The sequence below is a fragment of the Podarcis liolepis genome (assembly GCF_965112155.1).
Source record: "Podarcis liolepis genome assembly, chromosome: 17".
Taxonomy (NCBI): Eukaryota; Metazoa; Chordata; class Lepidosauria; order Squamata; family Lacertidae; genus Podarcis; species Podarcis liolepis.
Window position 1 is genome coordinate 44011844 of NC_139571.1, and position 27801 is coordinate 44039644.

The 27801-nt window shown below is 48.6% G+C and overlaps 1 protein-coding gene and 1 long non-coding RNA gene across 5 annotated transcripts in view; one reads left to right on the plus strand and one right to left on the minus strand.

The window, feature by feature from the left end:
* CHD1L (chromodomain helicase DNA binding protein 1 like) overlaps nt 1-20076 on the minus strand; it is a 40932-nt gene extending 20856 nt beyond the window's left edge. Inside the window, exons 1-11 of one of the 3 annotated variants that reach the window (XM_083481711.1) lie at nt 19733-20076; nt 17544-17656; nt 17335-17438; nt 16331-16445; nt 15711-15742; nt 14075-14156; nt 3359-3521; nt 2792-2947; nt 1405-1497; nt 573-669; nt 10-83 (exon numbers count right to left, since the gene is read on the minus strand). In XM_083481711.1, coding sequence (XP_083337837.1) covers nt 10-83; nt 573-669; nt 1405-1497; nt 2792-2947; nt 3359-3521; nt 14075-14156; nt 15711-15742; nt 16331-16445; nt 17335-17438; nt 17544-17633 — 1006 coding nt within the window. In that variant the 5' untranslated portion in view covers nt 17634-17656; nt 19733-20076. Of the gene's footprint in view, nt 1-9; nt 84-572; nt 670-1404; nt 1498-2791; nt 2948-3358; nt 3522-14074; nt 14157-15710; nt 15743-16330; nt 16446-17334; nt 17439-17543; nt 17657-18948 lie in introns of all 3 variants that reach the window. The other 2 variants (XM_083481710.1, XM_083481712.1) reach the window with 2 other exon arrangements.
* A 2373-nt stretch (nt 20077-22449) lies between these two features.
* Nucleotides 22450-27382, plus strand: LOC310696501. 2 transcript variants are annotated; one of them, XR_014520577.1, is made up of 3 exons: nt 22450-22492; nt 23496-23586; nt 26598-27382. It is a non-coding gene; the product is annotated as an uncharacterized lncRNA (long non-coding RNA). The 2 variants fall into 2 exon arrangements; XR_014520578.1 differs by lacking the exon at nt 22450-22492 and adding an exon at nt 22522-22613.
* The last annotated feature ends 419 nt before the right edge of the window (nt 27383-27801 follow it).

The window sequence follows — 27801 nt, forward strand, 5'->3', positions numbered from 1 at the left end:
GGCATTTACCTCTGTAATCCATATAGTCTTGCAGGATATCCAGCATCTGTGTCATTTGGGAAAACAGCAAAACACGATGACCACTGGAATGAGAAAGGAAGGGAAGGCTCTGACTTCAGCTCAGCTGTCAGTGTAGTGTAACAAAGCTTGCCTCAACCAAGGAAGATTTAGACTGCAACCTAATGTGCTCTGATTTGAGAATAGGTTAACAAATAGAGGGATTGGGTTGCCATTGGGGAAACGCAGGAAGAGTCCAACCTCATTGCTCAATTTGCAATTGCAGAGGTGACACCAGAAGGCCACACTCAAGCCACACAAAATCCAAACACTGTAATTTGTTTCAAAGCAGGTTTTAAAAACCTGCTTGAAGATTTGCAACACTGAGGCTGTACACACCTCCTAGGCGAAGGAATTCCACAATTCTGGAGGCCACCACCAAATGGCCCCTGTCTCTCATGCCTACCAACTGAATAACTTTATAGGCAGGCTGTCAACACCTGTGAATTGTGCAGGTAAAGGTGGTCCTTTGCTGATTTATGGAAAGTAATAAAGTTCAGTAGTGAAACACATACCCTACATATAAGAAAGACAGAAGTTTATCCAACAAGCTCAGCTTCCCACTGGCTTCAAAGAGATGATCCCCAATGATAAAAGGTTCTGGTTCAACACCTGAAATGGAAAGACATTTTAGCAAGAAACTTCTCTGTTAACACTGCAGACTACAGACTACTAACCACAAAAGGATTGCGTCTGAATATGTACTTCAAGGCAGAGCAAATAATTGTCCTGCTGTTCCCAAACACTCTTAAAAATACTTTTAGAGGGAAATGGAAGTCTTTTCCTGATCAAGCCCTTTGCAACAGGACCGTTAGAATAGCGTAATCTCGGCACACAGAAGCATCTCAGTTCCCTACAACCCAGCAAGGAGAGGTAAAAACTGCACTTGCCCCCTCACTAAGCTGCATAAATAGACTTTGCATCTGTTGATGTGCAGCTTGCAAAAAATAGCTTTTCGCTACAAACAGCTAGCAAAGAAAACTATAGTACATTAAAAAAATCACTGAAATACACTATATTAAAGCCAGCAGCAGAATCCCCAGGTAAACACACATGATAGAGATAGTTTCTTGGCTAGGCAATCTAGCAAGGAAGATGGGAGTTCTGTAAATCACAGCAACTCCACTCCCTCTTATGCCTCTATCACTCCATAACAAGGATGTGCAGGAAACTTACAAGTTGCAAGTTGTATATATTACAGACGAAAGTCCTAGGGTGAGAAGCAGCCCTTAAGTTGCACGCTGGATCTGCACCAATGGGCAAACCTTCTCAGTTGTGCAGAACAGACAACAAACCAACTGCTTCGACAGCAGCACCAGCAACGAATGTCCTGGGCGGCCTTCTTACCATTGAACAGATACGGATGAGCTACACATTTCCGGAGTTGAACTAACACATTCTGGAGCTTTGCTTTCTTCCCCGATTCATTTTCAAATGCATCTAAAATATAGAACAAAGTGTGTGTGTGTGTTTTAAAAAATAAATAAAAATGTTGTATTCAGTCAGTCAAAGCAGTGATTAACTAGCGAGTTTATTTTCCATTCAAGCCAGAAGTTTGATTACGGCCGTTCCACAAATTCAATATTTAAATCACTTAGGTGCTTGCTGAGAGTGGAGTACCGTACTTTTCTGTCTATAAGATGCCCCCATATATAAGACGCCTCTATTTTGGGGGGCTCAAATTTAAGAAAATGAGCAATTTTTTGGGTGGCGGCGGGGAATGCCGAATCAAAGATCACTCACCCAACTGGCAAACACCAACCATCGCAAGCAATGCAAGCCAAACTGCCAAAGCGGCAGCCAATCCAAAGCACCCACTAATAACCCGCCCATTTGACAAAGCAGCCACCAATCCAAAGCAGCCTTTTACGCATCCACAAATAACCCACCCGACTGACAGAGCAGCAGCCAATCTGAAGCAGCCCTTGCAGCAGACACCATTCACTCACCCAATCGCTAGATCCTGCTTGCGGAGGCAACCAATCGCCCGTCCCCTCCTCTGCACTACCCCCCCATTTTTTACTTTATTTTGGAGTAAAAAAAACCTCGTCTAATACACGGAAAAGTACGGTAACTTGTAACTGAAAAAACATTGCGTGGTTATGTTCGCTGTTTGTAACGTTTAACAAAAACAGTAAACACAGTAATGAAATGGCAACAGAGGGCTCTTCTATACTTTTGCCTGTCCTGCCACTTTCCCCAGGAAAAACCTGCTCTTTATATAATAATAATTTATTATTTATACCCCGCCCATCTGGCTGGGCTTCCCCAGCCACTCTGGGAGGCTTCCAACAAAATATTAAAATACAGTAACATGAAACATTAAAAGCTTCCCTAAACAGGGCTGCCTTCAGATGTCTTTTAAAAGTCTGGTAGTTGTTGTTTTCTTTGACATATGGTGGGAGGGCGTTCCACAGGGCGGGTGCCAGTACCGAGAAGGCCCTCTGCCTGGTTCCCTGCAACTTGGTTTTACTGCTGAACTGGAGCAAATGTCAGTTGGGTTCTCTGCGGACTGCTACGATTCAGCAGGTTTTCCCAGAGAAAGAAGCAGACAAAGGGAAAGCCGCTCAGATCCGTCCCTGGAAATCACAGCAAAAGCACTCAGACCCAAGCTTTTTAGGCACACAACAAGCGGAAGTGTAGATGGACCCCCAAAGTCTCTGCCTCCCAGGCACCCGTAAAACCACTACGCTCACTTCATTCCGATTCCAAAGTCTTCCCCTTGCCCAATTACCTAGGTCTTTCATCAAAACAGCCTTGTAAAACTTTCTCTGCAAGGCTGACATCCCGTGGTAGAGAACCACCTCCTCTTTCTTGGGGAGTTCGGCTGCCACATCAGCCTTCACTCTTCTGAGCAAGAAGGGCTGCAAGAGACTGTGCAGTTCTTTGGCTACACGGGAGAGAAACACAGATATAGCCCTAGATTTTAAATATGAAGTGGGGGGCAGGAAGGCCTGAAGGGGGCGGGTTTCTAAGTCCATAAAGCTGAATGCTATGTGACATATTTGAGTACCACAGGCATCTATTGCCTGATGCTCATAATTTTACCATGTGACTCAACTCGCCTTCCCACACATATACACTCAACTCAGTACATATTTTAATTTTTTTATTTCTTAAAAAACAAAGAGAAGAAGCTTTCTCGTCCTCCATAGCATACCATGGAAATCTTGGCTGTAAAGCCAAAGGACTTTTTGCCTAAATGCAGACTCTACATAATCCCATTTAAAGAAAACCTTCATCTCAGTTGCCAACATTCTGCAGGTAATAGCCGACATCCAGTTATCACATTTGTACTTGCCTACTTTGCTTTCCTTTTCAATTCCATGATAATAGTGAACAAATTCTTCCACCAGCTCCTTGGGGAATGTAGCTGGTTCAATGAACGCAAGCAGGGCATATAACTCTTGGAGGCTGTTCTGAATGGGAGTGCCCGTCAGCAGGAGGTTGAAGTCCGTTGTAAACTGAAAGAGATCCAGAATATGTACAGTTCAGGAACGACTGGGATAAGGTAGGGAGGTAAGGCAGCGTCATGATTTGGTTCCCCCTGCGACTGCTTTACATCTCAAATTTCTTGCTCAGGTTGAACAGAGAATTTGCTAGCAACGACAGCTGCACATGTGTCATTAGCCCAGAGATGGAAAGAAGATAAAGTCCCTACCAGAGAAGAATGGCAAATTAAACTGTTGGACTATGCCAAAATGGCAAAACTGACCAGAAAGCTCAGGAACCAAGAAGACCAAACTTTAACAAAGAATGGGAGTATCTTGGAGACCACTGTAAGCAGATGAAAACACTAGCAGGATTGCAATAACGCTTGTAATGTAGCAGATACTATGTGTCAGAGCTGCTTGAAGATCCTAGCTCACAGAGGATCACGCTAGCCAGCGATCATTAAGTAAAAGTCTTTATTGAATTACAGTTTCCATTCTCACGCTGCTGCGCGCAACTCTACGTCTAGTAGCTAGATCGGCGAAGCTCCGTCTGAGTCTCCGCCCCGTGTGCACCAACTTAATATCCTAGCCTTGCTCCACCTTTTCCGCCTGACTGTCCTCCTCTGGGTCCCTCTACCCCCCGGGGCTTCTTCCTTCCGGGATTCTTCTGACGCTGACCCGGACCCTCCTGCCTCCTTGCGCCGGGCTTTAGGACCTGGTTCCCTTTCGGGGCTGCTTACTGCGCCGCCTTCCTCTGCATTTGAACTTGGCGCGCGCGCCCAACCTTCCACTTTCCTCTTAACCGTTTCTTCGCTCCCCGATGGAGGTGTGGCCACTCCTGACTCATGCCCTCCCTCCTGTGGTGAGCTGCCAGCGCTTCCCCCCTGGCTCCTTTCCTCTTCCCTGCTTCCTGGCGGTGACGCTGGTCCCGATTTCCAGCTGCTCCCCCCTGAGTCCCCTCTGGCTCTATCTTCCTGGGGTGCCCCCCTAGACTCCCCCCTTGCCCTGGCCACTGGTGCTCCTTTCTGTGAATCCTCTGATTCACTGGAAAGACTAGGAGATCTCGGGTCATCGTCATCACTCATCTTTTCTTCTGCCTCCTCCCCTTCGCTCTCTGTTTCCTCCCTTGCCCGTGCCTCTGCTCCTAAACCCCTGACATCCATCCCCCCCTCGAAGCCCCCCATTCCCCCCTCCCCTCCTTCCGGTGCTGGAGCTGGGGGCTGCTGTTGCAAAGGGACGAACGTCGGATATCGGTCGCTTCCCGTGGCGGGTCTCCATCTGAAGTCTTGCGGGTCTTCCTCCCTGCTCTCGTCGACAACGGTCACCTCCGCTTCCATCTCTGTGCCGCCGTGCTCGAAACCAGGGTCGTCCCCGAAAACGTCCATGTCCGTCTCTCCCTCACTTCCTCCTGGCGGTGTTGCTCGTCCTGGGCCTTCCAGCCACCGTCTGCGGAACTGCTCCTCTGGTCTATCGTCCCACCAATACGAGGGTTCTGATGCAGATCCCGAGGGTGACCCCTCCGGGGAACGGACGTCTTGTGTCGGGTCCTCGTCCGAGTCGAACCCCCGGAAAGTGCTGGCCGAAAGCGTGGGCGTGAAAAGCCAGTCGTCGAAAAAGTCTGCTGGCATAGGTCTATGGGGGAAGAGGGCATGAAACTCGTCTTTGAGGAGAGGTTCGTCCAAGGCGTAGCCCGGCACCCAGCTGTTCGCACTGGCCGGGGTGCCCTCCTTGGCGAGAAAGTATTCTACCCCCTCTTCCCCCCATCTGGAGTCCAAAATCTCCGTGACTTCGTTGATGCGCTCCTTCTGTGCCACTCCCGCGTGCCCTGTTCTGTCTCTGACCGGACTCGGCGCCGTTCCGGGTTCCTGGAACCTGTGCGGTGCCCTGTAGGGAGTGAGCACCGATCTGTGGAATACCGGATGCATTCTGGAACCCTCCGGAAGTGCCAGTCTGAACGCTACCGGGTTGACCTGCTCTTCGACTTGGTAGGGCCCCAGTTGTTTATGCCCTAGTTTCTTCTTGGCCAACGACCTGGCCGGCACTGCGTGGGCTGCTAACCAAACCCAGTCTCCCACGTGGAGCTCTTCGCCAACCCTTCTGTGCTTGTCCGCTTGTACCTTGTATGCGTGCTTGGCCAGCTCCAGGTGGCGCCTCAGCTGATTGTGGACTTCCTGCAGCTCCGACGCGAACGCATCTGCTGTCTGCGGCTCCCCCTCTCCCATTCTTTCCAGTCCCGGGAAGGTTCTGGGGTGCCTCCCGTTGTTGGCGAAGAACGGCGTGACCCCCGTGGACACGTGCTTCGTGTTGTTGTAGGCGAACTCGGCAAGCGGCAGGTAATCCACCCACGTCGCAGGCTGTTGATTTGCATAACATCTCAGGTACTGCTGCATGATGGCATTGACCCGCTCCGCTTGCCCGTTGGTCTGCGGGTGTCTCGCCGACGCCAGGTTGATCTTGACGTTCAGGAAGCCCATCAGCTTCTGCCAGAAATTCGAGATGAACTGCCGCCCCCGGTCGGACAGAATAGACCGTGGCAGACCGTGAACCTTGAACACGTGGTCTATGAACAGTTTGGCGGTTTGCTCCGCCGTGGCCACCTTAGCACACGGAATGAAATGCGCCATCTTGGAAAACAGGTCTACCACCACCAGTACTGCCGTCTTGCCCCTCGAGCTGGGCAGATCCGTGACAAAGTCCAGGGCCACCCTTTCCCAAGGTTCGACCGGAGTTTGCAGCGGTTCCAACAGTCCGGCCGGCGGTTTGTGCACTGGTTTGGCCCTCTGGCAGGTGTCACACCTCGCCACGTAGTCTGCGACCTCCCCTCTCATTCCAGGCCACCAGAAATCCCTGGCTACTAATTCCACCGTCTTCTCCTTGCCAAAGTGCCCGGCCGTGGGCGCGTCGTGCAGCTGCTGCAGCACCTTGGCGCGAAGGTCGTCTCCCGGCACGTAGATGGCCCCTTTACGGATGAGCAATCCATCTCGTAGCTGGAAACCGTCGGCCGCAGCCGTGCCCCTTTGCACCTCTGCCATCTTTGCTTGCGCGAAGGAGTCATCCTGCAATGCTCGTCGCACCGCCTCCAGGTCCACGGTGGCCGCGGCGCACGCCCATACTGTTGGTGCGAAGATGTGCATGGCGGCCGCTGGCGTTGCGTCCTCCAGATACTGTGGCTTACGGGAGAGGGCGTCCGCCATGATGTTAGTGTCCCCCGGGACATACTCTATTCGGAAGTCGAAGTTCGCAAAAAACTCAGCCCAACGTATCTGCCTCTGGTTTAGGAACTGTGCCGTGCGCCAGTGCTCCAGATTCTTGTGGTCCGTGCAAACCTGCACCGTGTGCTTGGCGCCGATCAGGAAGTGCCTCCACGCTTTGAACGCTGCATGAATGGCCAGCAACTCCCTGTCCCAGATGGTGTAGTTCTGCTCGGACTTGCTGAGCTTCCTGGAGTAGAACGCTGCCGGTCGCCACACCCCCTGCTGGTCCTTTTGCAGCAGGACCGCCCCCACGGCTCTGTCCGAGGCGTCTGTCTCCACCCTCATCGGCCTGCTGGGGTTGACGTGAAGCAGCTGCTCTTCCGACGCGAAGAGACGCTTGAGTGCCTGAAAGGACTGCTCCGCCTCCTCTGTCCAAACGAACTTCTTTTTCTTGGAGCTAAGCGTGTCTGTGATGGCCGCTGTCTGCATAGCGAAGCCCTTGATAAACTTGCGATAGAAGTTCGCAAAGCCGACAAACCTCTGGACCTCCTTCCGGTTGCGTGGACTCTTCCAATCCAATACCGCGCGAACCTTGGCGCTGTCCATGGCGAGCCCCTTGTCAGACAACTTGTAGCCCAGAAAATCCACCTCCGTCACGTCAAATTGGCACTTCTCCAGCTTGGCGTAGAGCCTATGTTGCTTTAGTCTGGTCAGCACTTCCTTGACGTGTCTGTCATGCTCCTGCTGCGATTCCGAAAAGATCAGGATGTCATCTAAGAAACAGACGCACGTCTTGTAGAGAAGTCCCGCCAACACGTGATGCATGAAAGCTTGAAAAACGTGGGAGCCATTTTGCAATCCAAAGGGCATAACTCTGTATTCGTAGGTACCCAGTGGCGTGAACATGGCCGTCTTCCACTCATCTCCCTCCCGCATACGAATGAGGTTGTACGCCCCTCGCAGGTCTAACTTGGTGAACACTTTCCCCTTCCGCACCTTCGCCAGGAGGTCGTCGATTCGGGGCATGGGGAAGTCCGACGGCTTGGTCCCATTGTTTAAAATGCGATAGTCCACGACCAGTCTTTTTTGGGGCGTGTCTCGCTTTTTAACAAAGAATACTGGACTGCCCCCCGCTGCCTTGGACTCTCGGATGAACCCGCGCTCCAAATTATGATCTATGAACTGTTTGAGTTCCTGCAGCTCGTCCTCTGACATGGAATACAGTTTCCCCTTAGGCAGCGCCACCCCCGGCAGCAGGTCAATCTTGCAGTCATATGGTCTGTGAGGGGGTAGCCTGTCTGCCTCCTTCTCGCAGAAAACTTCCAAAAATTCTGCGTACTTGTGGGGAATCGCTTGCAGCGTGCCTAGCAGCAGCTGTGACTCCTCTTCCTCTCCTTCCTGCCGGGGCACGATGCAGTGTTCAGCACAAAAGGAAGAGCCGAAGATCAGCTGCCTCTGGTACCAAGCCAGCGTTGGGCTGTGCTTGTCCAGCCAACTCATTCCCAATACAATGGGCGTATCCGATAGTTGAGTGACATTGAAGCTGATGATTTCTTTGTGATTTCCAAGTCGCATCGCCATGGGCGGCGTCTGCTTCACCACTTGCCCCCCTAGCAACTCCCTGCCATCCACCGTGACAACCTGCAGGGGCAGTGTGGCCGGCAGCAACTGTATAGCGTGTTTGTCGACAAAGTCCTGCCCTATAAAGTCCGCATTGCTGCCTGAGTCAATGGTGATTGGCACGTCAGTGGTGATTCCATTGGGCAGCTGGAGAGATGCGGTGAGCCTCACCACTGGTTTGGGCGGGAGGGGGTTCACGGGCTGTAAAACCTCTGGGGACTGCGCCACTAACACGTCTGGCTGGGCCCCAGGGCCTCTTCCTCCAGCCAGACTGCGTCGTTTCCCTGCTGTGGTCCCCCTTGCTGCGTTGCTGCAGTCACCATTGCCGAGGCTGCAGTAAGCTTGTGGAGCCTCTGGGGACACTCTTTTGCCATATGCCCTGGCTCCTCACAGACGTAACACTTCCTGTTCCCTCTAGGAGGCTTCGCTTTCACTGCTGCCGGTGCTAGGGCTCTGGTTGCTGACTGAGCCCTTGCACCTCCAACCTCCATAGGTTCGGCTCCTCCTCCTGGCGGAGGCGTGGATTGCGCCCGCGCTGCTTCTCTGGGAAGGAAGGAGGGGCCCCTGGCTGGTTCGCGCCCTCCACGCCCTTCGTCCCTGCTCCACGGACGTCCTTCCAGCCTCACCCCCACTGCCAGTGCCCTCTGAACGACCTCCTGGGTGGTTCGGGGTCTCTCCCCCCTCGCGATCTCATCTTTAATCGAGTTGTGCAGCCCCTCCCAAAAGAGGTCTCTTACAGGAGCCGAATCTCTGTCCCATTCCAGGGCACTGACCAAGGCGAAAAAGCGGGCATGATACTGCCTGACGCTGGCCCTCCCTTGTCTCAGCCCATGCACCTCCTTCCGTGCAAGATCCACGTCAATACTTGATAAAAAACACCCATCCATCGCTTTAATAAAGGCATCTGCATTCTGGAGCGCCGGATCCTTATCTCTCCATAAATTGCGTAGCCATGCTCTAGCATCCCCATGCAAATGGGACATGATGAATCCCACTCTCTCTTGCTCATCTCTAAAGTCTTTATGCAGCAGTTGCAGTGCGCACAGTACGTCGGCTCTAAAGTTGGGATACTGTTGCAGGTTCCCATCGAAGTGAGAGACCAGCCCGCCTGTCCGTCTCGCCAACCCAATTCCCTCCTGCCGGGGTGTCTGCTTTGTCAGCACGTCTAACCTGACCTGGAGATCCCTGCAGGCGGCAGCTGCCTCCTTCTCTCTCTTCCTGGATGCGAGAGCCTCGGCATTCAGTTGTGCCACTGCTTTTCTGAGTTCCTCTATCTGCTGCTCAGCCGTCATGTCGTCTGCCGTTCGTGAGCTCGCTAGTAGGCACCTGTTTCTCTCCCCTCCTCGAGGCTGTAGATGCCCACAATCGTGAGACGGAGCTTACTGTCAGAGCTGCTTGAAGATCCTAGCTCACAGAGGATCACGCTAGCCAGCGATCATTAAGTAAAAGTCTTTATTGAATTACAGTTTCCATTCTCACGCTGCTGTGCGCAACTCTACGTCTAGTAGCTAGATCGGCGAAGCTCCGTCTGAGTCTCCGCCCCGTGTGCACCAACTTAATATCCTAGCCTTGCTCCACCTTTTCCGCCTGACTGTCCTCCTCTGGGTCCCTCTACCCCCCGGGGCTTCTTCCTTCCGGGATTCTTCTGACGCTGACCCGGACCCTCCTGCCTCCTTGCGCCGGGCTTTAGGACCTGGTTCCCTTTCGGGGCTGCTTACTGCGCCGCCTTCCTCTGCATTTGAACTTGGCGCACGCGCCCAACCTTCCACTTTCCTCTTAACCGTTTCTTCGCTCCCCGATGGAGGTGTGGCCACTCCTGACTCATGCCCTCCCTCCTGTGGTGAGCTGCCAGCGCTTCCCCCCTGGCTCCTTTCCTCTTCCCTGCTTCCTGGCGGTGACGCTGGTCCCGATTTCCAGCTGCTCCCCCCTGAGTCCCCTCTGGCTCTATCTTCCTGGGGTGCCCCCCTAGACTCCCCCCTTGCCCTGGCCACTGGTGCTCCTTTCTGTGAATCCTCTGATTCACTGGAAAGACTAGGAGATCTCGGGTCGTCGTCATCACTCATCTTTTCTTCTGCCTCCTCCCCTTCGCTCTCTGTTTCCTCCCTTGCCCGTGCCTCTGCTCCTAAACCCCTGACACTATGTATTATCTAATGGTATTATCTAATGGAAGTTATATTATATACGGACTACTGAAAAAGATGCAGTAGAAAAGTTTTGACAATAGGACCCATGGAGGGGAAGGTGGGAAGTCCAGAGATTTGGATAATCTTTTAACTGTTGATGTGTATAGTGGTACTGTTATAATTTTATATTTGTAAAATCAAATAAAAAATATTTTAAAAAGACCCAAGACTTGTCCGCTTATGAATGCCTCTGGAAGAAATTTGAGGCCTTTTTACTAGAGTTAGTTTTAGGAATAAGGCAAGGACGGTGTGCAGTTTTAGTCTTGACATGCTTTACTTCGCTACATTTGCAATTTTTCTCTATCCATGTAATTTTTATTAATTTTTCTGTTTTACAATTTAGAGTATTCATTTAAACAACCTTAAAATTCCAATGACTTCCCTTCTTCTCTTTCCATGGTTCATTCTGCGTAACAAAAATCCCTGCATATTTTACATAAAATAAACTAAACTACATAAACTATTCAGTATTCCATTACAGTGGTGCCTCGTAAGACGAAATTAATTCGTTCTGCGAGTTTTTTCATCTAATAATAATAATAATAAATTTTATTTATATCCCGCCCTCCCCAGCTGAAGCCGGGCTCAGGGCGGCTAACAACTAGAAATAATCAGTCAAATAGTCACACAATCTAAAAATATTTCATTATAAAAATTAATTAAATCAAATTGATGGCAACCAATTAAGCAAAATTCTGTGCAGGTTGCCAGAGGAGGAAGTCAGGCTGCGCCCTGACCAAAGGCCTGGCGGAACAACTCTGTCTTGCAGGCCCTGCGGAAAGATGTCAGGTCCCGCAGGGCCCTAGTCTCTTGTGACAGAGCATTCCACCAGATTGGAGCTGCATCCGAGAAGGCCCTGGCTCTAGTTGAGGCCAGCCTAACCTCTCTGAGGCCTGGGACCTTCAGGATGTTTTTATTTGAAGACCGTAAGTTCCTCTGTGGGGCATACCAGGAGAGGCGGTCCCGTAGGTACGAGGGTCCTAGGCCGTATAGGGCTTTAAAGGTTAAAACCAGCACCTTAAACCTGATCCTGTACTCCACCGGGAGCCAGTGCAGCTGGTATAGTACCGGATGAATGTGATCTCGCAGCGAAGACCCCATAAGGAGTCTCGCCGCGGCATTCTGCACCCGCTGGAGTTTCTGGGTCAGTCTCAAGGGCAGCCCCACGTAGAGCGAGTTACAATAATCCAGTCTGGAGGTGACCGTCGCATGGATCACAGTGGCTAGGTCAGGGCGAGAGAGATAAGGGGCCAACTGCTTAGCTTGGCGGAGATGAAAAAATGCCGCCTTTGTTATAGCTGTAATCTGCGCCTCCATAGAGAGGGAGGTATCGAAGATTACACCCAAACTCTTAACGGACGGTGCTGGCACTAATTGCACCCCCGCAAGAGATGGGAGTTGCCCCCTCGATCCCATATCGTCCCGCCCCAGCCAGAGGACCTCTGTCTTCGAAGGATTTAACTTCAACCGGCTCCCACGTAACCATCCAGCCACAGCTTCCAGACATCTGGTCAGTGTGTCTGGGGCCGAGTCAGGATGGCCATCCATCAACAGATAGAGTTGGGTGTCATCAGCATACTGATGGCAACCCAGCCCAAAACTCCGGACAAGCTGGGCGAGGGGGCGCATAAAGATGTTAAAAAGCATCGGGGAGAGAATCGCACCCTGAGGCACTCCACACACCAAGGAGTGGCGTGATGACAATTCCCCCCCAAGCGCCACCCTCTGTCCCCGACCAGAGAGAAACGAGCGCAGCCATTGAAGGACTGTGCCCTGGATCCCCACGTCGGCAAGGCGGTGGTCCAGGAGTTCGTGATCGACCATGTCAAAGGCTGCTGACAGATCTAGAAGAATCAGCAGCCCCGACCCGCCTCGATCCAGCTGCCTGCGGAGATCATCTGTTAGGGCGACCAGAGCTGTCTCGGTCCCATGACCAGCGCGGAAGCCGGTCTGGAATGGATCCAGAGCAGATGTTTCATCCAGAAACCTACCAAGCTGTTCAGCAACCGCTCTCTCAATCCCCTTACCCAGGAAGTCTAGCGAATTTTTCGTCTTGCGAAGCACGAAATCCCATAGGAATGCATTGAAATTCAATTAATGCGTTCCTATGGTCAAAAAAAGTCCAAACAAAGCCAAATTTGGTACAACAAGAGTTTATTAAGTGCTCTTTAAAGTCACACATACTGTAAAGAGCATTTCAAAAATTGAAGGAACAATAAATTAAGTTTCTAAACATGACAGAAAAACATTTAAAAATCAACAAAGTGTACAGTACATTTTCTAAGACTCTGGGGGACAACTCGAAGAAGGTTCCTTTTCCACTCTTTGCTTCTTGCTGAAGAACCCCCTCCTCAACTGTTCCCCCAGCCACCCACCACACAGAAATTCAAATCCAGAATTTTTTTAAAAAAACAGCAGAGTGGCCCAATGGTCACAGAAAATCATAAAAATGCAGGGGGGGGGGGAACACACAAGCTTCCAGATTCTTGCAAACCCCTCCTCAGATGTTCCCCCAGCCACCCACCACACAGAAATTCAAATCCAGATTTTTTTTTAAAAAAAACAGCAGAGTGGCCCAATGGTCACAGAAAATCATAAAAATGCAGAAAAAAACCACACAAGCTTCCAGATTCTTGCAAACCCCTCCCCAACACCAAGTCCTTGAATTCCAAACACCCCAACCCAAAATCCAACCCCCCCAAAAAAAGTTTTAGAAGTTTAACTTACCAAATGGCTGCAAAAGAAGTTTTGGAAAAGCTTCAAAAATCACCAAAGTCTTCAAAAACCTCAAAAAAGGCTACCACGCCGCGTTCTATGAGTTGCTCCTCGAAGTCAAGTCGCAACTGTATTAACGGTGTTAAGAAAAAGGAAACAAACTTCCAAGACGGTTTCGTTTTTCGTCTTGCGAAGCAAGCCCATAGGGAAATTCGTCTTGCGAAGCAGCTCAAAAAACGCAAAACCCTTTCGTCTAGTGAGTTTTTCGTCTTGCGAGGCATTCGTCTTGCGGGGCACCACTGTATTGCATCCATCAAAACTTATTTACACTGTTGAATTTATCTTAATGCTGTCAACATTTTCAAGCACATTTTCTAATCCTTACCTTTTCTCTGCTTTTAGAATGTATCATTATTTGGTTAAAGACAAGGAGTTTATCCTGGCTTCCTGTGGTGCCATGCTTTCCAGGCTCAGGTCCGGGATTTAAAGCTCCATGTCTAAGTGGGGTGCTGGTGTGGTTTTGACCTAGTGCTCTCCCCCAGAAAACCCACATTTTACCGCTCAAGTAATGGCAATCCAAGGAAAACCCAATTGTTTGCTCTGATTCAGCGGTAAAATGTGGGCTTACCTGAAGAAAGTGGCAAAAGAAGAGGAAAATGCTCAGAAAATGCTGAGTTATAATCCCAGATATGTGCCTGGAAAGCACAGCGCAACAGGGAGTCTGCATGAGCCCGAGGAAAAGCCAATCCACCTAACAAAACAAAAACTCACTGTAGAAGATCCTTTATCTATCTGAGCTCAAGTCAGAAGGCTGTGACAAGACATATGTGCTTTCCTTCTTTACAAAGACCAGGACTGTAGTTTTCTTTACCTCAGAGAGTACTTTATGAAGTAGTGAATCCTGATTCTTCAGTCTGTGAGCTTCGTCCACAACAAGGCAAGCCCAGCTGAAACTGAACACGGGGAAGAAAAGTTAGAGGAACCACAACCACCAGGGGCAACCAGGCGCAAGACACTTGTCGTGTTTCCTTACTCACGAGCTACTGGGTTATATTACATACTATGGTTCCTTTCTTCTTCCGCCCAGATTTCCGCACACAAACTTACACAAAAAAAACCTCCATTATTGCATCAACTGATTTTTTAAAATCCATATGCCAGTGCTTGCAGGCACAGAAAGCTGTCAGCACTTAGTCTGATTAAGATATGAACTCTTTCAAGAGCACTTTGAACAGAGTTTTAAAAGCCTACACAGAGCAGAAGGTTAAACCAGAAAGGGCAGTAGCGACTCAAAATTAATTTCCTCTGGCTGAAGGGAAACATTGAGATTATCCTCACAAGAGTGCTATTGTGCTATCTTGTGAAAAACAACCATTAGCCGACACCTGCCATTTACAAGGGCATATGTACTTAATTATTAAATTTTTAAACATTAGAATATTTTGAAACCTAAAAGTGCCATTTATTTTCTGATGTGCTACATCTGCTGAAATTTTAAAAAGAAAAACAAACAAACTCATCTTACTGTTTCCAGAACATCTGTTTCTCTTTGTACTCAAAATATAAGCTGCTGTTATTAGTCTTCTGGAGGTTTTAAAAGATTAAAGTCCTGTTATTTGAAAAATTACAGCAAAATTCTGCTTAACTGATTAGGAAAACAACTCATTAAAGACACAGTCACATGGAGGCTTAATTAAAAAAATGACACCCCCCCAATAAATACATTTTCTCTCTATGAGAAAAAAGGCTTTTAGGCATCACCTCCATTTCAGCATCAACCGATATGTAAGGTTTAGATTAATTAAATCCTGACAGAGTAGACCGTTTGCATCAGAATAAAAATTTGGTGGGGGAGCAAAAGAATTGCTCTTTCTGTCTTTTTTGCTTCTGCTGCTGTTGCCAACATGTTCCCAAACTCTGCTTCCAGTAAGAACTGCTACCGGTTTTCCTTCCCTAGCTGAATCAAATAAGTACCACACAAAAAGGTGCTGTTCTTTGGAAGCACAAGCCTCATGAAACTTAAACATATAGAAAAGTTTCACACAGACTTAGGCAGTTATTTAACTTGCCCAGTAATCCCGCAATCTGGGCCCATGAGTTTTACACAAGATTAATTTGTAATGAAATTGTGGGCTTGGACAGGAGAGAGTTAATGAAGTACGAATAACTTTGAATGTTTCCTAATAGCCAGTAGGCCAAGTCACACCTTGCCTATACTGAAAGAGTCAGGCTATTCAAGTGATGTGCTTCCATGGGAATTAAATGGTAGACAATTTTTTTCCTGATGATGGAATGTTCTGAAAGGGGACTCCTCTGCCCCCTTGATAAGAATGAGATGGGCAATTTTCTGTGGAGAGAAACCACAGTTTGAGACAGAGGCTAAGAAAGCATCAGAGACAAACCTTTAACCCCAGCCGCTAAAAGCTAGTGCAAGGAGAAATGTGACCAATCTCTGAACCCCATATGTAATGGGGAAGTTATTTTGCCCTCGGTAGAAATGTTCTCACCGTTTCAGAAATGCTGCGTCTCTGAGGCACACCTGCAATCAAGCATAAGAAAGGTGTCAGTCACTTAACTGCTGCAGAACTGTAATAATGGAGGCTCAGAAAGATATTGTAGCTGGAGAAGAAACAAGTGAATTAAAGAGTGGATCCTGCTCTCCCTCACCCCTTGCTAGAGCTTCCAGACAGAAGTGTGCTGTTCCATTTTTGCATCTCATGTCCGCTTCCCAAACCGCAGCATCTATATGATGCTGTCCAGGGCTGGAAGATATCTGATTCTCAACTTTGTGATACATCAACAGCTTAACATTGCAATATACTGATATATCACAAATGTCTAAAATAAGGATGGAGCTATGTAGAGGCACTGGCTGGCTTCCCAGTTCTCCTCACATTCTGATTTTGATCAAAGACAAGAGTGTAGTATCCACTGGGGACAAAGTTCAGTGCTCCGGCAGATCGGTATTTAATCTAAGTGAGGAGCTACCCCAAACAAAGACAAATGCAATACCATAGAGAAGTGGGAGAGGGACGACGTAGAGGTGGTGGCCTGATGCAGACCTCCAAAATATTAACAGAAAAACAGGTGCTTTGTATGTTCTGTACCCCTAGACGATGCTAAGTACCTCGTACGTAGTCAGCAGAATGTGGAAATCATTATTTGATTTGAAGTCCTGCTGTAGCTCAATTCTTTCTTCCTTGTTTCCTGAATACGTCACAAGGGAAAGACTTGGAGAAAATCTGTTATAATAATAGTAGTAATAATAATAATAATAATATTGAGGAAATACAGAGAATACAGTGCTCTAATCAGAATCTATTAACATATGAAGCTGATTTATCTAGCCCGACAGCCTTCAGTCTCAGATGGGGTCTTCTCTATGCACAATGTGGTCTTTGTCCTAATTGACAACCATATGTCAGGAGTGCTCTGATGGTGTTTCCTGCTTGGCAGGGGGTTGGACTCGATGGCCCTTCTGGTCTCTTCCAACTCTATGATTCTATGATTCTAACAGAAGGCTTGAACATGGCATCTGTTATATATCTTGTGGGCTACTGTGAATGGTAAAGGTGCCCAGTGTTCACATTTGAGGGCAGCTGTACATATCAGGATCAAGGGAGATGGTGGAAAGGCAGGAGCGGGTTAAATAAACAAACAACATTTTATTCTACTGCTTCCCAGTGCATAGAGCTGTCATGGGCAAGTTGCCCTTTTAAAAAATTACTATTTCAATTTGATGATGAAAAAAATGAGAAATACAACCGTTTATTTGCTACATGGTTGATGTATGGACTTTCTGCAGGCACTCACCATGGGACTTACAGGACTTTTCAATGAAGTTTAATGTTGGTAGGCCTCATTGCTTTGAGAAGCAGGGGCATGCGGTGAATTTTTCCATAGGGGACCTGTTAGGGCCAGAGGCGCCAGCTTGCAAGGGTGATGTGGAGGCCAACATCGTGCAGGTCAGCAACTGTGCATCCCTCCCTAAGATGGGCAAAAGTTTCCCAGGTTTTGAGAAGGAGGCTCCAGGCTTTAATATTCTAATTTACCAGGAACATTTAGGGGGCTAGCCTAGTCCACTGACAGTGTGCCGCCGTGGAGAAGATTATGAACATTTACAAAGTTTACCTTTCTAGTTCCTGCTTCCAGTTGTTTAACACAGACAGAGGGCAAAGGATCAAAAACGGCCTTTTATTAAGCTTCCCACTTAAGACAACCAGCAGAGAAATAGCCTGGAATACATGGGGGGGGGGATACATGGTGTCATTCACAGAAATGCAGTGCTTATAACCGCTCTTTTCCTACAATGATTAAACGGGAAGGAGAGAATGAAAGACCTGGCAAGTCTTCCCAAGACCCATTTCATCACCCAGGATGCAGCCATGCCAGGTTCCATAGCAGTGTGTCAGCCAGTTTACTCCTTCCATCTGATAGGGGCGTAGATGAATGCCTAAAAAGAGAGAACATGGCATAATACTGGTAAGGTTAACCCAGAGATCTGGGTACTGGGAGAATGGATGGATTGTGCATCTTGAAGAAATAAATTATCTTGGCATATCTATTATGCCTCAAGCTTAAATGTGCTTTATACAACTCTGTAGGGGCGTCAACTTGAATAAAATGTTGGGGAGGGGCAAGTAAGGCAAGCCCCGCCCTGCATAATCGATCACAAGACATGGCACACACATACCATTTGAATGGCACTGCCCATCAACTTGGGGAGGGGTAAATATTTTATTCGGGGAGCTAAAGGGACCTCAGCCCCTAGGAGTGGGCTCCAAAGATTGTGAGGTGCTCTGCACTATAAAAAGACAAAACAATACTCCCCCCTCCAGACATATGCAATCTGGCCAGAGCTGGGAAACATTTGAACCACTTAAGTGCAGCATCCTGCAGAATCATAGAATTGTAGAGTTTGAAGGGACCCCCCCAGGTCATCCATCCTAATTCCCTGTGATGCAGGCTTCTCAACACCCCCCCCCCATCTTGAAAGCATATTGGGCCCTGCTTAGTTTTGCAAACGTGCTAGCAGTTTTCTTGCCGCACCCCTAGGAGCCACAAAATTTGCTCACTTAGGGTAGTGGTTTTCAACCAGTGTGCCATGGTGCCTTGAATGATGGTTAGAGGCTGCGGGCAACACTGGCCTCTGTCCCGCTTTGCTTCCTTCCCTCCCTCCTCTGATGCCTTCTCCTGTCTCTCTCTCCCAAAGACTTGCATCTGTTTATTGAAGCAGCCCTGGCTAAAAGCCCTGCTGGTGAACAGGGCCTCAGTCTGGGAGGTACCTCTCTTTGGGGTGGGGGGGGGGTCAGCTCAGAGACCAGGGGCAGCAGCAGCAGCGGCTGCCCAGAGGACACGGGGGGGGGAGGAGGCTAAGGGAGCACTCCCCAAGGAAGGGTGTTTGAAAAAGGGTGAGAGGCTGTCAGCTCTGCAGGCAAAGGCTGACATAACTTTTTTTCAATTTTTTCATTTATACTTTTCAAGTTTAGACATTTCACTGATTTTATACATTTCGTTAATTTTACAAACATTTTGACATTTCAAAACTTCCTTCCTCCTCTTTCTGCGGTTATTTAAATTTGATTTTAATATCTTCTGCATACCCAAATTGAGGGTGGTGGTGACATAACTGGGCTCCTGAGCCGCACAGGAGTTGCTTTAGGGAGCCGTGGAATCAAAAAGGTTGAAAAGCTCTGACTTAGGGGAAACTTGGTGCAGAGCAGCCAAGCCAGCGATCCCACTCACCTGCCAGCCCCCATTGCCTCAAGTGCTGCTCTTCCACGCCTGGCCCCCCTTGGCTCTCTGTGCGCTTAGCGGAGACACTTTGGAAGAAGCGAGACATCACGGCCCGCTGCTGCTGGTGGTTGCGCGCTTGCAACAAAACCTCAAGCGGCACACAAGTCTCCGCCTCCCCTTCTCTGCACGAGCCCCGGGACCCAGCTTGTTTGCCAAGCGGCTCCCGGAAGGAAAGCAACAGAGGGGCTCGCGCCTATTGGCTCGTCGGAAGGAAACCCGCTTTGCGATTGGCTGCTGCTGCTGCATTCGCAACATAACCCAGGAACTGCATTTTGCAACGCGGTAGGAGAAAGTGCGGGGTCTGGGTTAAAGGCGGATCTGCACGGATCCTCCACTTAAAAAAAACACTCCAACAAATCCAGTGTCAAATTACACCTGGAAGGCACGCCTACAGACTGGACTATAAAAAACGTGGATCCAACACTTTGCCGCGCTGCAGCACTACAAAAACATTGATCCGAAGCATGGATCCTCATGAATTCATATGATTTTTATATTGAAACAAAATAAAAACACGATGATACTCTACACCACATTTTAGTCTGTAGGCAGAACCAAAAAAAATCACGCATCCACTGTTTCATGGTGCCGCAATGGCGCAAAAACATGGTTAAAAAACACGGATCCTCGTGATTTTTGCACTGGATCAGCCTGAAGTCACTATCAGATCAAATATCATGGCCATGGGCACAGCATGAACCACAAAAATCAGAGCGAGGAGCCCAAGACCCACCTGGAAAGCGCCGTGGACTCTTCCGGTGTCGGCCAGCAGGGGGCGCCAGGCACCAGAGGACGAGGCGGGGCTTTGCCACAGGGGGACAACGGACAACGTGGCCGCCGTTTGCTCAGCTCCAATGAGTGTGGCTGAAGTGTGGTTGAAGGGGGGGTCAGCGCTGCGCGCCCAGCCTCCGCCCCGCCCTGGGTGCCACCGGTACCCAGACGTGCTGACGTCCTCCCAGCCGCAGGTGGTGCCTTCAAAGTCGCAGGCCAAGGCGGCGCCCGGCAGTGCCAGCCCATTCCGGTAGCCTGGAAGGAGAAGGAATCAGGCGCCCTGAGCAAGCTACAGTTCCCAGCATGCTGGGCACCAAGTGCCCTTAGGAGACCCCTGTTTCCCCATGAGCTACAGTTCCCAGAGTTCTCTAAGAAGAGAAATGGGCTTGGGAACTGTAGTTCTGTCAAGGGACTCGCAACCCTCAATGCCCAGAGCAAGCAATCGTTTCCAGGGTGCTTTGGGGGACATTGTGGGAACTGTAGCTTGTTCAGTTTCCCAAGCAGACCCTCTCAGAGCTATAACTCCCAGCGTTCCCTTGGAAAGGCTGTGCGGAATATTCTCCCGTAGGAAACTACAGTTCCCAGAGTGCTTTGAGAGATGTCAAGATGGGTTAAATCACTCTCTACGAGGGGAATCGAGACACGTCTCCCCGATTCCTTTGGCAACGCCAAAACTTAGTGCACTGGCTCTCGTCAGAGCAATCCCAGCTGTCGCAGGTGAAGTTGCAGGCGCTGGCACTTGAGTTCCCATAGGCGCCCCAGCTAGGAAATGGAGGCCCAGCTGGGGGCGGGGGGGAAAGGTAGAAAGCGCCATTAAAAGGAGAGGAAGAGTGAGGGAGACCGGGAGCATCCTAGAATGGGAGAGATGGAAGGGCCTCAAGGGTCATCTAGTCCAACCCGCTGCTCAGAGCTATAATTCCCAGGACTTTGGAAACTGAGAGAGAGAAGAGAGAGAGGGACGGGATTTGCAGCCCCCGTCTCCCTTTGCCCCCCGGCTCACCCCAGCCCAGCAGGGCACCCCACAGCACCCACAGGCGCGCCATCCGCCCAGCAGGACTTCGCCCCCAACTTGCCTGCGCGCTGGTAGGGCGAGGCGGTCCAAAGGCTGGAGGGGCAGAGGCAGAAAGCAGGACTTTGGCCCCTGCACCCCCAAAAGACGTGGGGCTCCCCTGGCCTCCCAGGCGCCTCTTCTGCTCTGGCAGAGCCTCCTGGGCCAGAGGCAGTCTACCTGGGCTGCTCCTGAGGGAGCTTGGAAGCAGCACTCAGGGAAACGCTGCGAGGAGGAGGAGAATAAGGAGAAGCTAATAATGAGGATAATCATTAATAATAATAATAATGATGATGAGAAAGCAGAGGAAGGCCCAGGCCCCTCAGGCACTGTTGGGACTCCTCCCGGAGGGGATTGGGGGGGGGCCCTCCGGCCTTTCTTCTTCGCAGGGACCCCCAACGAGGCGCCCACCTAACGAGGGAGACTAGCGCCACCCAACGGCAGGCTAGGTCCCACTGCCCTCAACCAACATGGCGGCGGCGGCGCGTCTTCTGCCCTTTCTTCCCCCCTCCGGCCCGTTTCCCTCTTTCCCGTCATGCCCCCGCTCAGCGCACGCGCCCAGCAGCCACAGGAGCAATAAAAATCTCGACAGCGATAGGTCGGCCTTTTGGCCAATCCCAGGCCGGGTTGTGGTTGTGGGCGGGCCAGGCTTTTGGCGCCTCTTTCTTCTCCTCAGCGTCTCTCTCCCGCGGCCTTTACGCCAAGGAAGCGCGTGAGTTTGGTCGTCTTTTTACTACTGTCTTCGGTTGGGAGCCAGCAATAATAAAGGATTATCAGCATTGATTTTTAAATTATAACTATTGTTATTATCATAAAAGGCTTAGGGAAGTTTGTAATTATTATGTTGTGTCGCGTTTTTAATATTCTGTTGGGAGCAGCACAGAGGCTGGGGAAGGGTAAGAATAAATTATGATAGTCATTAATTCTGAAATTGCTATCGTCATTAGTATAATTGTTCTTACTATAAAAGGGTTGGGGAAATTTGTAGTATATTACGTTTTATCATTTTCTAAAAAATTCTGTTGGTGGCTGGGAAATAGTAGGAAATTATTATCATTATCATTAAATGTTAAATTATTATTATTATTATTATCACACCCACCCACCCTAGTGGGACATGGCCTCTTCCCCCCTAAGCCTTAAAAGTATAGTATTTTTATTTAATCCTTTATTGTAATAAAAACGCGCCCAAACTTCCTTGGCGTCCGTCCAGGGCGTGGGAAACCGCTGAGGAGAATCGGCCGAGAAACAGCTGGGAGGGAGGAGAAAAAGCGGGAAAGGGCTGGCTGGCCCCCCCCCCCCCGAGTTTACTGCTGCTGCGAATGCTGGGCGCGTGCGCTGAGCGAGGGGGTTCCTAGGGCGGCCATTTTGGAGCAGGGCAACTGGACGGGGAAGAAGGGGGGAAGAAAGGGCAGAAGAGGCCCCACCGCCGCCATGTGGGTTGAGAGCCTTCGGGCCTTTGTGCCAATCCCAGGTCGGGCGGTGGGCGGGCCAAGCCTTGGGCGCGTTTTCTCCTCGGCGTCTCCTTCACCATTTCCTCGAAGGGAGCGCGTGAGTTTGGTCGAGTTTTTAAGACTCTCTTTTGTTGGGAGCGGGCGGGAAGTAATAATAAAGAATTATCACAATTTATTTTTATATTATTATTATTATTATTATTAGAAAGGCTTGGTTGAAGTTTGTAATATATTAAGGTTTGTCGAATTTTTAAATATTCTGTTGGGGAAGGGGAATAAATGAGGATTATCCTTCATTTTTAAATTGTTAGCATTATTATAATGGTTCTTATTATAAAAGTGTTTGGGAGATTTGTAGTATATTATGTTTTATCGCTTTTTAAATTTTCTGTGGGTGGCTGGGAAAGAGTAATACATTATTATTATTATTATCATTAATTTTTAAATTATTGTTTTTATTATAAAAAGGTGAGGAAAGTTTGTAGTATATGATGTTTTATGGTTTTTAAAAATTTTCTGTTCGTGGCTGGGAAAGAGTAATTCATTATTATTAGCATTAAATGTTAAATAATAATAATAATAATAATAATAATAATAATAATAATAATAATAATAAATAAAAATTACACCATTCCAAGTGGGACATGGCCTCTTCCCCCCTAAGCCTTAGCATTATAGTATTTTTATTTATTGGAATTGGGGCAGGGAAGCTCCCCTTGGGTGCAGCAACTCCAGAGGAACTGGCTGTGAGTTCAGATCTCCATTGCTCCCCCCCCCCCAGGCCGCCTTTAGTGTATTGAAAACTGTACCTGAACAGTATTGTTCAGATGAAGCACTGTTTGAAGCGATGCTTTTGTAAGCAGCTAATTCCTCAAGATCCTAATTCTTTCACTTATTACTATTTTTATTATTATTAAATGAACCCTTGTGGTTCCTTCGCATATTCCTGCCTTGCAGCGGGTGGGACTGGATGACCCTTGGGGTCCCTTCCAGCTAAATGCACCATTATATGATTCTTGGGAAAGTGCTTCAGAAAGAAGAAACAAGAATAAACAAGAAAAAATAAAGGTGAAAAGCACATTTCTTCCATTTGGTTGTCTGCTGGCTCCTTTCCCACTTGATTCTTCCACTGCAATCTGTCCTGGACATATTATATGTTTGCTTTGACGTGGACCCCTCTTTCTCTTCTTGTGAGAATAATTGACATTATTGATATTTCTTAGGTCTGCTCTGCTGAATTCCTGTTCTGAAAAGGAGAAGGAGGAAACTTTGCATGATGAAGGGAGAAGAGGAGATAGAGGAAAAGTCATGAAGGTAAAAGATAAAAAAAAGAAATACATATTAATATATAACATTTAAGAACATTTTTCAACAACCCCACTCCTGATATACCACACCCACCCAAGTGGGGCTTGGCCCCATCCCCCCTAACCACCATAGTACAGTACAGTACAGTAAAAATACAGTAAAATAATTTTATTTATTTGATTGGGGTAGGCCAGCACCTCCTGGCTTCCCCCATGTTGGTGAGGTTTGTCTCCTATTCCTTTTCTTGTTAGGCTATCTAAAGGTGACAAAGCAATGTGTTGAAAACCTAATTTCTTCAGATGAACCATTGCTTGAACCAGGTAATTACTCAAGGCACTGATTCTTTCACCTATCGATTTATCCACATAATCCAACCGGAGATTAATTAGCATCCAAAAGTGGTACACTTGCATATTAAATTTTAAGACAAATGTTTTGGAAGAGGCATAAATTAAAAAAGATAATTAATTTGCAAGGGAGCCCAGTGAATTAGAGAGGCAGTGAGCTGGCTGGTTTATCTAATGGAGCATCCAAAACCCATTTTGGGTCTAGAAGACCCTGTTTGCCCTCTCGCCCCAGCCTTAATGGCAACCCTCCATTGCTTTCTGTTTGATTTTTTGAGCAGATACTCTGAATTGAAGACCACAAGAAGAAATGGGGATCAGCCCCTGCTGTAGTGGCCAGCACTAGAAGCCATTTGAGTAATTTGTTCAATAATGTTGGAATAGTTAATGTTTACAAACCAGCAACTTGACACCAGTTTTTGACCCTTGCAGCAGCTTGCAATGTCAAGAGAGGTGCTCCAAAGAAAAGCACTTTCTACATTTCTGAGCCTTCAGAGTAGGCTCATGGTTTTTCCTTTGCCCGGAGGTATAAATGTTGTTAGCATATGTGCAATCACCCCGAGAACTCCAGGCCTGCTCCTGACTGTCTAAATGCTCCGGGAGAGGCTGTAAGCAGCCCTTTCTCTGCTCTCAGTCAGCAAAAGGGGATGGCTAGGTGTGCTTCATGGCATACCTTAACTTGCAGCTGCAGGAGAAGTGTGTATCCCTCAGCCATGCACAAATCCCTGCATTGTAGCAGGTTGGAGTGGATGACCCTTGGGGTCCCTTCCCAATATATACTCACCCACTCACCCAACATCATGTGATTCTTTGGAAAGTGCTTCAGAATACAGTTTTTTGGGGGGGTTTCTTTGTGTCAGCCCTTAAAAATCAACTGTGCAATGTGCTCCACAGCAGGGGCAAAGCAAAGATTTAAGACTGTCCCCCGCCATGCGCCTAGGCTGGGAACCTCAATGGCAGGAGACTAAGTGGGCTGATCCCCTGCAAGGGGGGCCAAAACCAAAAGCCAATTGAATCATTTAGATTGACAAATACTGGCACGTATGTGTGCATTTTGGAAATTTGCAGCAGTTTGTAAAGTTAAGAGGGGTGTTCTAAAAAAAAAAAAGGACTTTATAGACTCATGAGCATTCCCTTAGAGCAGGCTCATGGTTGTTTCCTTTTCTGGGGGCATAAATGTTCTTAGCAGATGTACAATCCCCCCGAAGGCTTCAGGCCTCCTCCTGACTGTTGAAATGCTCCTGGGGAGACTGTAAGCAGCACCTTCTCCGCTCCCAGTCAGCAAAAGGGGATGGCAAGGGGTGCTTCATGGCGCAACTTGCAGCTGCAGTTTAAAGTGCCTGAAAAGTGCCTTTTCATAGGGCAAGACTGACGGCACAACCAAGGTTAGTGGTTATTCTGCATATTCCTGCCAGCAGCGCGTTGGGCTGGATGACCCTTGAGGTCCCTTCCAGATATAGATATATATGCAGCATCATATGATTGTTTGGAATGTGCTTCAGAAAGAAGAACCAGAAATAATATTCCTTTAAGTTAGTTGTATGATGGCAAAGGTGCCTCACTTTAGGCTGTGACACCTAACAGTTCAATGCTACCACCTTTTGGTACTGTGAACACCAAGCTTGCAGGGGGATCTCCATAAGGGACGCCTGCATATTTGTAAGAGCTGGAAAGTGCCACACAAAGAAGAAAAAGAGAAACATACCTCCAGGTTAGTTGTATGATGGCCAACCACTTAGTCATGTTGGCCACATGACCCGGAAGCTGTACGCCGGCCAATAAAATACGTAGCACAACCCCAGAGTCGGCCACGACCGGATGTAATGGTCAGGGGTCCCTTTACCCTTACATTTGACAAAGGTCAGAAGTTGTAAGTCTGCTGTTGTAAGTCTAGGGGTTTGGGTTTGGGTTGTTGTTAGGGTAGGGGGTTAGGGAGAGGCTTGGGGTTAGGCTTAGGGGTCAAGGTCTCCCCTGACTGTTGAAATGCTCCCAGGGAGGATGTAAGCAGAGCTTCCTCTGTTTACAGTCAAGAATAGTGGATGGCTATGTTTGCTTCCTGGCTGAACTTGCAGCTGCAGGAGAGGTGTGCATCCCTGAATTATACTTAAGCAGCCTTCAAAGTGCCATTTAAGAGGGGAACATTTGCTGCACAACCAAGGTTGCGGGATTGTTCCTCGTAAGGGACTCCTGCATGTTCCTGCGATGCAGCGGGTTGGACTGGATGACCTTTGGGGTCCCTTCCAGAGGTTTATATACCAACATTTTTCTTTGGAAAGGGCTTCAGAAAGAAGAAAGAGAAATAGCGTTCTTTACAGTTAGTTGTTTGATGGGATAGTCACCTTGCTTCCTGTGAGGATCTTTATTATTCCTTGCACATTAATTTGTGCTTGGCAGATCCTGTGCCTGTTTTTACACGGACCCCTCTTTTAGTTCTTGAAATAATCCACCCCCCTGAACCCCCCTGATATTTCTCAGGTCTCAAAGGGCTGTGCTGAATTCCTTCTCCCAAAAAGGGGGAGGACAAGGCAGTTTCGCCGGACAGAGGGAGGGAGAAGAGGGGATCTTTTGAGACCAGATGCCAGTGCCCCAAAGGTGCCAGTGCCAGGGCCTTCCTGCTGCTGTCTTGTAGGGCGAGAGGGGGAAAGGGTATCTTGGGGCACAAGATCCAGACAGCTCCTTTAACCAAACACCTGATTCTCCCAGCAGCGTGGCCGCCAAAGGAAAGAGAAGAAAAAGAGGCAAGGCAGCTCCCAGACATCTCCATGAAGTTACAAAAGGCAGGTACATCTGCCCAAGTGCACTTCCATCCACTGGAAAAGATTCTGAGCAGCAAGGAGCAAAGTGAATGGTGGGAAATACCCAGCTATCTTTCTAAATCGGTAAGACCGCACAGTCCCTACACCTCCAGAAGGCCTGGTCCTTTCCACAGGTGCAGCCCGCCTTCTCCAAAGGTGGATTTCTGCTCAAACAGCTGGTTGAAGTGTCTCTTTCTATCCTCACACCCATAACCCTGGCAACCTCCCAGAGAACAGTCTCTATTCTTCAGTGGTCAGGGAGATTGCATTTTCCCACGGTTGCTCCAAGAATGGAAACCCTATTATTTAGTAATGTCTCAATAAAGTTTGGGGGGGGTGTTTGTGTGTGTCAGTCCTTAAAAATCGACTGTGCAATGTGCTCCACAGCAAGGGTGAAGCAAAGATTTAAGACTGTCCCCCGCCATGCACCTAGGCTGGGAACCCCAATGGCAGGAGACTAAGTGGGCTGAGCCCCTGCAAGGGGGGCCAAAACCAAAAGCCAATTGAATCATTTAGATTGACAAATACTGGCACGTATGTGTGCATTTTGGAAATTTGCAGCAGTTTGTAAAGTTAAGAGGGGTGTTCTAAAGAAAGGCACTATATACTCATGAGCATTCCCTTAGTGCAGGCTCATGGTTTTTTCCTTTTCTGGAGGCATAAATGTTCCTCCTGACTGTTGAAATGCTCCTGGGGAGACTGTAAGCAGCACCTCCTCCGCTCCCGGTCTTGAAAAGGGGATGGCAAGGGGTGCTTCATGGTGCAACTTGCAGCTGCAGTTTAAATTGCCTGAAAAGTGCCATTCAATAGGGCAACATTGACAGCACAAGCAAGGTTAGTGGTTATTCTCCTGCATATTCCTGCCTTGCAGCGGGTTGGGCTGGATGACCTTTGGGGTCCCTTCCAGATGTAGATATAAATGTAGTATCATTTGATTCTTTGGAATGTGCTTCAGAAGGAACAAACAGAAATAGCATTCCTTTAAGTTACGGGACGTGGGTGGCACTGTGGGTTAAACCACAGAGCCTAGGACTTGCCGATCGACGGTTCGAAGCCCCACGACGGGCTGAGTTCCCGTTGCT